The following is a 10,922-nucleotide window of genomic DNA, read 5'->3' as shown; positions in this document are numbered from 1 at the left end:
GGGTATTCAATTAAATTTAATTTGAATATAGATTTAAAATATATTTTGAAAATGAATAAATAATGGATAAAAATGAAGTCAATATGCTTTAATTTCTGTGAGTTGAATTTAATTTGATTATAAATTTTAATGAATAATGGGTAAAAATGAATCAATTATTGACTTTGTTAAAATTCAAAATATTGTTTTACTATCTTTAAATATAATAAAGCATATGTGCAATAAAATTTTATATTTCCTTTAGTTGTATTTTTTATTTTATATGATTCAGATTTAATCAAAATTTTTAAAATTTTAGTAGAATTTTAAATTTAAATTATAACATTTATATAATCTAAATACAATAAATTTTCATCACATCAAACTTATTTATACAATTTTTTTTACAAACTAAGTTTTCATCACATTAAATTTATTATACAACGTTTAACAAGAGAAATAAAGAACTAGGTTAGTTTTATACAAGTGACACATAGTGAACTAGATCAGTCTTGTACAAGTGACGCTTTGGGGCTTACTACAGTATACTTTTGGGCTTATTACTTATATTCTATCATCTGCGATCACCAATTGAGCTCGATCACCAATTGAATTCCAGAGGCAAATTTATTATACATTTAAAAACAAATTAAAAAATAAAAATAAAAATTGTGCCTTTCTTTCTCTCATGTGTTTAACATGATCTGCTCTATTAACCCATTCAACTATTATTGCTAACTGTTTGTTGTTTTTCCCCTATTTCTTTACCTCACCTCCAAGCTCTTAGCCAAACATATATATCCATATATATATAAGATGTCATCTTTATTCAATTGAAATAAATAGTAGAGTTTACATAAAATATAGTCCATCATGTTTCCTGAGCCTAGAAGTAATCTCAAGACTAGAGCATCAAAATAGTTGTCATTATGTGGCTTTGTTCAAAAACAGAAACAAAAGAACTCTTTCTTAACGCACAACATTATAGTAGTAGGGTGATATCGATAAAAATAAAAAAATAATGTGTATGCATCATAATAACTCAAAAACGATTCATTACTTCAGATAATCAATATCCTAAAAAAAGAAAAAAATTGTTTCTTAAAAAGTTGATTATGTCCATCCAACCCTTGAGAGAAAAATTCTTAATCTTGTTTATAAGCCATTCAACTAGTCTATAACAATCTAGGAATCCTCATAAATTTATAAGGAAAAAACACTAAAATGACACCACCCTGTTCAAGAGCAAGAGCCTAGCACAAGATGAGTTTCTCTTTATTATTTAATCCCTTGCCCTCACCTTGTTGAGTCAAAACTTAAAAATATATTATCCAATAAAACCAAATATGCACCTCCTTCACAAGCATTTTCCTCTGCACGAGCTCTATCAAAAAAATCCCACATTTTTAGCAAGTGGAGCATGAGGAAAAACAGAGCATTGAGATTTAATATCACCTCCTCCACACATTTTCTGATGTAGGTCCATCAAAAAAATCCTACATTTTCAGCTAGTGGAGTGTGAAGAAGAGGAGGGCATAGAGATTTAATATTTATTTATCTTTTATATATTGATGAATCTATAGACTTATTCAGTGCTCTTGAGGACATTTACCCAGAAAGTCGGTTACCACAAAATGATGCAAAAGGCAAGATGAATAGCAACTAGCAATTTCCCCAAAAAGTGCAAAAGATGCCGATAGGTTTGTTAATTTGGAAAAGTTGTATGAGAGAGACACATTTTGGAAAGTATCAAAGTCAATCTTTGAATATGAAAAGGCATACATTAGATCATACATTAATAACTATTACCCACACCTTAATTGAAAACTATGAAATTATATTTATGTATATACATTTTAATTTGAAATAAAGCTATTGTTTGGTGGTGTTATAAATTATTTTATTTTATGTAAAATAGTATACCCTCTTCATGGGCACTTTTTTTCTTTTCACCCTCTAATTTTCATATAAAATCATTTTTAAAGTAAGTATAAAATATATTATAATAAATATAAAATATACTTTTAAAAAATCATTTAAATAGTATTCTTCTAAAAAAATTTACAGAATCTTTACCAATTTTATTATTATTATAATAATTAGCTAATTAACATAATTTATAGTTATTATTTAAGTTGTATATCAATAATATTTTTAAATAAATTTTGGTTATCATTTAAATGAATCCATATGAATAAAATTTGGACTATAAAGTAACTAATTTTTTTTAATTAAATTTAATTAACACACACAACTCTTTTCCATCCCATATTACTTCATGCTTGTTGTGATAGGTAGATTAATTGAAATTCACTATCATAATTTTAAGAGAGCGTGTATGACATGTTAATCCTTTGGAGCAATAAGATAAAGTATTTATCTGGCCAAATAAATACTCTATTGATTACAATTAAAAAACTTGAATGCATAAAGTTAACTACCTAACTACCTTAATGTACATAACTACCTTTTTTTTTTTTTAACAAATTCGGATGCTATGTATTGATTGAAGAAAGTGCTAAGGCATAAAGCCATACATAGTTTGCTGCAAGAGCATTACAAATCCAAGGATAGAGAATGAGGTCCCTATCCCTGAGCTGGATTCTCAAAATTCGGACTACTAAAGAGCAAGTACTACTATAGATTCGGACGAACTGAAGACACAAAAATTTGCATTTGCAATACATGATTTAATCGATGGAAATATGACTGATATTCCTCGCAGTAGAGTCCTTTGGGTGCTGATCTGCTTCCATTGGATTGACGCTTGAAGAAGTTGATTTTGCTTTCTGTTTGGCTTCCAAAATGTCTCTTAAAATTGCCAATGATTCCTCAGCATGGATGCATCTATTGCTAAGCCCGTTGAACTGATCCTGAAGCGAGTGAACCCTGTGGAGAAACAACTCCATTTCTGTACGGTACTTAGCATGGAGATTTCTGAACTGCTCCTCAAATTTTCCTTCCAGACAATGGATCTTTTCTGCTTGCCTAGCTTCCATATTTCGCACTTGATCTTCCAGAATTCGCTGTTGAGCTCTGACCTCGTCGAATTCCGCTTGTAGGTCTCGGCAGTGAAAACATTGCTCCTCACGCGCCATCACAGAGAAAGGATTGATTTTAAAAGAGACAGAATCACAAGAACAGCCTAAGGGCTCCGTGAGGTTACAAGGAAGAGGGGACCACGGTTTGATGTCGGATCTGATAGAGAATAAGCTGCAACAGAGGGAGTTCGAGAGCCCAAGTCTCAACTTCGAGGATAAGAGAGAGAGCGGATCAGAGAGATGACGCTCTGTATAATGGCAGGGAAAAGAGAAGGGGGAAAGTAGCCAGGAAGGAGCAAGAGAGGGGGGCGGGATGGAGAGCCAAGGGTCGACGATCAGCAAATGAGCTGAGAGAGGAGCGGTGGGTATAGAAGGAGGGCTTCTGAAGCTCTTGATCAATCCTTTAGTTCTGTTCCTGTAAGAGTCCAATAGATAGGTTAGCGAAATAAAAAGCAGGGGAAATAAAATCGATACCAAGGCACATCTTCTATGTCGCAGCTGGCCCTGGTTGCTTCCTTCGACTTCACAGTGATGCTCTTGGACGTTATGCTGTAAGATGAGAGGATCTGCTCTCCTATTTAAAGATTGAATCCGACTGCGGCATCCTGAATTCTTTTCAGAAGACCGATTCTCTGCAGAGTTAAAGTATTTTGTGGGATTTCTGGGACGATTGTCTGAGGCAGTGAGATCCTTGGTCAGTCCTCTTCGTTTATGAGTTTTGCTTGGGATTACCAATGGATTGCTGATCGTATTCTGAAGCTGATTGATTGGGCTTTTCGTGTGCCCGAAAACTGTAGTCACCATACCCCCCGCACGCTTGTTGGGATTGCGCGCTTGGGGATTGTCAGATTTCACTAGATTCATGGCAGAGGCTGGAAGAAGGATTGCTGATTGTGCCTTAGGGTTCCCTCTCGATATCCGACGGCTTTATTAGCATGACTGTCCGCTGCCCCATTGTGTGTGCGCAGAATATGATAGAACCGAATTGTACTGAAGTAATCGGTGAGGAGATTGATGCGGCAGAGGTGTTGTTGGAGGCTGCTATTTGATGACGGCCTGTGATGATTCATATATCCGATGACAATCGAAGAGTCTCCTAGCACGATTGCCTTTTTGATACCCCTTTTTTGAAGTTGCATCAAACCTTGGAACAGAGCAAGAGCCTCCGCAATATTGTTAGTTTTGACTCCTAAACTCCATTCATAGCTACTTATTTCTTCTCCTTTCTCATCTAGAATAACTCCTCCTGCTCCTGCTGGTCCTGGATTGGACTTAGAGGCCCCGTCAAAGAGTAAAATTGGACAGTTATTGCTCGTCATCCATCTCTTGAATTCCTGAGATGAGAGCCTTATTTCCCATTGTTTGATCTTGTGGTTAGGATTCGCGCTCCTTCTCTGAATATTATGATGATGGCCTGTACTATCTAGAATATGACTGATCATGATCCTTTCCTCAGTAGTGTAATCAGTAATTTTAATGATGCCTGAGCATTTGACTACTATCGTTTCCTGCGCTAGAAGGTGAGCACTGCTACATGTTATTCTAACATTGCCTTCTTGGTTTTGAAAAATTTTCTTGTTTCTAGTGAGCCAGATTTTCCAGAGAAGGTTGTGTGGGATGATGTCCCAGGTTCTTTTGACAATCTTGCTCCGCTTATCTTTCCAGGGGCAATTCCTTCTCCAATAATGTATTGTCTCAGCAATGTTTTGCTGGGGCTGCCAGTTTATATTGCCAAGTTTGGCCATAATAGTCCAGCATCTCTTCGCAAAGGCACATTCAAGAAAAAGATGGTGGATGGTTTCCTCCTCAGAGCAGCAGTTAGGACAGATTGAGGGACCATATATCCCTCTTTTTTTTAAATTTTCCGAGGTGAGAATTTTCCCTTTAAGCAACAGCCAGATGAAGAATTTGACCTTTGGGATGGCCTCAGATTTCCAGATTATTCGCCATTGATTCCAAACCGGAGCTTGATAAGTGCTATTGCAGATGAATTGATAGCCTGATTTAATGGTATACCCTGAGCCCGTGGGGTCCCATCTGAGCCCATCTAGAGCTCCTTTTTTAATAGGAGCTCTATTTTGGAGATTTTTAATGAGGGCTTGCAAGCTAGAGTCCAAGTGAGGAGGAATGACCGGAAATTCCCAGCTAAGCCAAGCTCCGCTCTCCTCGTCCCATTTTGAGATTTGATCCAGCCTCTGGATGCCCTTACTATGCAGATAAATAATAATGGGAATGGCTTCTTCTACAGAATTTATAGGTTGAAAACCCATAATTTTATCAGTGGCATAATTAATGCTGCTCCCATCCCCTGGAATTTTTGAAGTATTTTGGACAAGAATGGGAATTGCTTTCTTACAAAGTTGCCATATTTTAGTGGAGTCCCTTGCTGGAATATCAGATTCAAGTAATCTTTGCCTGCTGTCTGAAAGATACTTGCATTCAAGAACCTGTTTCCACCAGGCTTTAGGTTCACTGATGAGTCTCCAAGCCATTTTAATCCCAAAGGCAAGATTCAGTAATTTAGGCATTCTGATTCCCAATCCACCTCTATCTGGAGATTGGATTACATTTCTCCAATTGACCAAATTGAATCTATTTTTATCTTGTTTCCCTCCTTGCCATAAAAAATTACGGAGAGCAATTTCTAACTTGTTGTGGAAAGAAGCTGGAGCTTGATAAAGAGTGAAGCGGTATAATGGTAAGGAGGAAATACCTGATTTAAGCAAGATTAATCTACCCGCTGGGTTGAGCCATTGAGTTCCCCATTGCTGCACCTTTCTTTTGACTTTGTCAATTACTTCACTCCAGGTAGATGCTTTAAGGACGCCCAAAGTAACTGGCATCCCTAGATATGTGAAGTGGTCCCAGGTTTCTTTGTAGGCTACTCCAAATATATTGGCAATGTTGTGAGCTGTTTGATTAGAGATGTTCCATCCATAGATGCAGCTTTTCTGAAGGTTGACTTCTCCTCCAGAGCACTCCATAAATTGGTCAAGAATAGATTTGAAGCGCCTTGCTATTGTGGTGGAGGCCCCGCCAATTAGCAAAGTATCGTCAGCGAATTGTGAATGATTGATATTTTTAACTCCATTCCCATACTTGATGCCCGAGATGAGGCCTACTCTTCGATTGTAATCAAGGTTGCTGCTGAAGGATTCTGCCATCATGATGAAAAGATAGGGTGAGAGAGGGCATCCTTGCCTTAGACCTCTTGTGGATTGAAAGTATTCACAGGGGCGGCCATTGATGAGAGGCGAGATCCAAGGGCCAGTGATGCATGCAGCGATGGTGCTTATGAATTCAGAGTTGAAGCCCATTTTTCCCATGACAGCGTACAAGAAGGAGTGTCTGACTCGGTCGAATGCGTTGGCTAGATCTAGCTTGAGAACGAAACCTTTCTCTTGTCTGGAGGTACTAGAATGGATAGCTTCTTGAACCAAGGAGATGGAGTCATGAATCTGCCGGTTAGCCATGAAGCCGCCCTGATTTTCAGATATGATAGAAGGAAGCACAGGTTGAAGTCTAGCAGCTATGATTTTTGCAAAGATCTTATAAGAAGTGTTGCACAAGGAAATAGGTCTGAACCTGGAAAAGGAGGTGGGCCTGGATTCCTTGGGGATGAGGGCTAGATTTGTTGAATTAGTGAACCCCCCCATTTTCTTTTTTCTTTGTATTCCTTTAATCATCTTTACCAGATCTTTTTTTATCAAATGCCAGTGGTCTCTGTAAAAATTAATTGAGAAGCCATCTGGCCCTGGAGATTTGTCTGGTTGAAGAGTCCAGATAGCTTTTTTAACCTCTTCCTCAGTTATTTCTCTATTCATCCTTTCATTTTCTTCAGCCGAGATTTTCCTTGGAAGGTGTTGGAGAAAGGCCGTGTAGTCTCTAGCGTCTTGATTTTCAGTGAGTAGGTTCTTGTAGTGATGGAAGGCTGCCCTTTTGATAGATTCCTGATCGTCATGCCTGCTGCCTTGACTATCAATGATAGCGGTTACAATGTTTCTTGATTTTTTTACAGTGGCCTGCTTGTGGAAGTATGCTGTATTTTTGTCCCCTTCTTTTAACCATATTTCTCGCGACTTAAGCCTCCATTTGACTTCTTCTGCTCTCTTAATTTGAGTGAGTTGTTCCTGCACTTCCCATTCCTTGTCTTTGAGCTGATTAGTGAGTCCTTGTTCTTCTATTTTTTTTTGTATCTCTTCCAAACTCTGCTGCAATTTTCCTTTGATTTTTTCTGGTTCTTGGTAGCTAGTTTTTGCCCAATCCTTAAGTGCTTTCCTTATGTTTCGAATTTTAGTTTCCCAAATATAATTTGGGGATCCTTCAACATGTTTCTTCCATGTTTCTGCTATAATAGATTCAGCCTCAGGGCTTTCTTTCCATAATGGATTGTATCTGAAAGGGATTGGTCCCAGGTTGGCATGTGCGTCCAACGTTAGAAGGATGGGAGAATGATCTGAAGCTGTAGCGCTTAGAATTTTGGTATGACCTGCAGCAAAATAGGAAAGAAGAGAAACATTGATCAAGATTCTGTCCAGCCTTTCCATAATGTTACCTGGTCCCAGACGTCTATTGTTCCACGTGTATTTTCTATTCTTTGGTATAATGTCCAGCAATTCGACTTCCGCCATGATGGTTTCTAGCTGCCTTCTAAAAGGATCTGGGGTGAAGGCACCCCCCCTTTTCTCGTTCGCGTGGAGAATTAAATTGAGATCTCCCGCAAGGATAAGATTTGTATTCTGCTCCTTATCTATTTCCTGCTTCAATTCCTTCCAGCATTGTTCCTTTTCCCGAAAATGGTTGGGGATATAGATATTATAAATGATAATATCACAGTTTTCTTCTTTGTTGACGAGGTTGGTCCTGATCCAATTTGAGTTGATGACTGAAGATGCACAATTCCAATGCTGCTTTTTCCACATAGTGGTGATTCCTCCAGAGGCTCCTCTGGAATTACTACTGATCCCTATGAAGGATTTTTGTGATTCAATGATTGTCTGCATATCATTCTGATTTTGTTTGGTTTCCTGAAGTAAAACGATTTCAGGGCTTTCTGAATGAAGAAGATCTCTTAGGGCCGCTGTTTTGGAGGGGTGCCCCATACCCCTGCTATTCCAAGATAAAAGCTTCATCATAAGACATTCGATCGAGGAGGTGCTCGCCTCTCAAGTTCTTTGGTTGCTGTATCTTTCTCTTGGGAACCTGTAATGAAGGAGTCCATAGGGGTTTGAATCCCTAGAGCTATGTCCTTTTGCGAACTTTCTTCCCGGTGCTGCTTGGCTGATTTTCTGCCTGGCCCAGATTTCTTGTAGATGTCACCGGATGCACCAAGATCTTTGGAGGAACTTCTGGTAGTTCTTATAGGCTGCAGTCCGGGAACTGACTGAGCTGGATTCGAAGAGACCAAGGGGGGCTCAATGCGGGTCAATACTGGCTGTTCAGAATGAGGGCCATCATTGGTCACTTTCGATTTATTTTTGGATAAGCTCCTATCAGCAGAGTGTGGAGGGGAAGCACAGTGGGGGGAGGAGGGGGAGGTTCTGGGGCCTATGGGGGAAGGGGGGGGTGAAGGAGGTTCCTCTGATGCAAGAGATCCAAAGGGGTTGGAGGATGAGGGGAAGACAGGGGAGGAGAGATGGGTTCCGGAGAGAGGTTCTTTGGACTCGGGGGGAGGGTTGGACTTCTTTTTTTTCCTTACTACTTCCCATTCTTCCTCTTGAGTTTCAGACATAGTATTATTGATTTCTGGTTTAGATTTAGGGCACCTATTCGCAAAATGACCATACTCGTGACATACCTTACACTTGAAGGGGAGTTGTTCATAGTCCACCTGCTGAATATGCGTCCACTGATCCACTCTGAGTTTGACTGCCTCTGGAAGACCTTTGCCCAAGTCTACCTCCACACAAATCCTCGCGCATGCATACATATTTTCCTTTGGTTCAGATCTGTCCACATATTTACCTATAGCATTTCCTATTGCTCGTACAGTTTCATCGGCCCAGCAGTGAAGCGGCAGATGTGGAAGACGAACCCAAACAGGGACAGCATTGGGAACATCCATTTCAGGATCAAAGCCCGGGGTCCAACGATTGAGATAAAGACCTCTTGAATCCATAAAATATGGCCCATTCCTGAATATAAGATTGCGATCATCTATTGATTCAAAAAGGAATGTATAGAATCCTCTGCCGCAGAACCTTATGGCAATTTTCCCTTGGACCATGGCGTTCCAATTTCTTTCCACCCATCGTTGTACAGCTCGAGGGGAGGGCCAAAGGCCCGTGAACTGGCCAACCAAACCGCGCTCAGCTAGGGCTACAGCAGATCTCCTTGGAAGAGAGAGAGGAAGAGGAATTTCTGGGATTTCATCAAGCTTTTTGATAAATTTGGAGGCAGAAGGTCGAATCCGCTCAGCATTATCTTCGGGGACGAGAGAAGCGAAGGCTTTCTCAAAATCGGGCTGGGATGGATCTTGAGGATCCATTGAAAAGAGGGCTCAGGCAAAAGCGAGAGGGAGAGGGCAGGAGGCCCAGAAAAAAAAGAGCAGCGACGGGGGGCTACCACAGGGCGAGCCAAACGCAAAAAACGGGCAGGAGGCCCAGGAAAGCAGAGGGGCGCAGCGGAGGGAGCTCGGAAGGGCCAGCAAGCCCGGCAGCAGGGCTGCCAAGGCTCGGCGGGGACGAGCAGGGCTTCAGAGGCGGGGGCAGGAGAGAACCATCTCCAGCGCGCGATCTTTTTTTCTGCAATCCATAACTACCTTAATGTGCTCAAAAGGTAAAAATATTAAATCATGATTACAAGTTCAACACTTTTTTAAAGATTACTAAAAATTATAATTATAAAAAAAGTAAAAGTTTCTTTTATGTTAAGTGTGAAGCCAAATTCATGAATCACATGCAGGATTCTAGATTCTTCTACACCGCCATTAGTTTCTACATCTCTAGGATTCTAGATCTTTCTACACCGCCATTAGTTTCTAGATCTCCAGGATTCTGGATCTTTCTACACCGCCATTAGTTTCTAGATCATTCCAGATCTCCATCTGAATCACATACAGGATTCTAGATTCTTCTTCTGCCTCTATAAATCTGTAATTTCTCTGGCCAAGGAAAGCAAAGCAACCCAAGGCTCAAGCCTGTTATGTAATGCAAAGTGATTTTTATTCTCTGGCACTTGTTTTATCTATTCCACTGTTTTTGACTGAGTAATCTCGTTGTTTCTCCATTTGTCTGCCTCTGAAATTATTCTTTGATATTGCCATCTAAGTCTCTGAGTATAAATCCGCTAAGTCTCTGAGTATAAATCCGCTGTGTGTTATGTATGCTCTGGTCTAACAACTGGTATCAGAGCTAGGGTTGAATATCCACTGTGCAAGCCGCTTAATGCCATCGCCTTTCTCTGGCAGCGTTTGTTAAAATGTTGGTTGTTACCCCTGGAGCTCTTGAAGGATCTATCTAGGGAATCGCTGAGGAACGTTGGAACTAAAAGACAGTTGCTGCAAAAAAAACAAGGTCGTGGACCTATGTTGAAACGTGTTGCTGGAGTTTGAAACGTGGAGATCTGTGGAGATTAGAGTTGAAACGTGGTGTTCGTAAAGTTTTTTTTACATCAAGCTTCCACATATATGTCAAGTTTTTTCTCAAATCAACATATGTATGTGTCAAATGTGAAAAGGTTAAAACATTATATATGTTTTTCATATTTATTATGAAACATATATAATTATATGTTTGAATTTTGAAGAGTATATTTTAAAAGGAGCAGGAATTTTGAAAAGGGTATTTTAAAAGGAGGCAGGTCATTATTACTAAATTTTAAAGAGTAATAATTAAAGTTTTATTTTTAAGTGGAGTTTTTATGTTTTGGGGCGTGAATTTGATTGAAAATGGAGACAGCAGT

The 10,922-nt window shown here is 39.4% G+C and overlaps 1 protein-coding gene across 1 annotated transcript; it reads right to left on the bottom strand.

Annotated features, from left to right (window-relative positions):
* Nucleotides 1-3,880: 3,880 nt before the first annotated feature.
* LOC149232721 (uncharacterized) lies at nucleotides 3,881-8,122 on the bottom strand. Its single transcript, XM_089381988.1, has 2 exons — nucleotides 5,734-8,122; nucleotides 3,881-5,571 (listed from the first exon to the last, which is right to left on the bottom strand). Exons 1-2 carry the CDS (start codon nucleotides 8,120-8,122, stop codon nucleotides 3,881-3,883), a joined length of 4,080 nt encoding a protein of 1,359 aa, XP_089238114.1.
* Between the last annotated feature and the right edge of the window lie 2,800 nt (nucleotides 8,123-10,922).

The sequence above is a fragment of the Pinus tabuliformis genome, chromosome J, assembly GCF_031772625.1.
Source record: "Pinus tabuliformis cultivar Carrire ecotype Pingquan chromosome J, CPIR1, whole genome shotgun sequence".
Lineage (NCBI taxonomy): Eukaryota > Viridiplantae > Streptophyta > Pinopsida > Pinales > Pinaceae > Pinus > Pinus tabuliformis.
The sequence above is the reverse complement of the archived record's forward strand: the minus strand, read 5'-3'. Positions and strand labels throughout refer to the sequence as shown.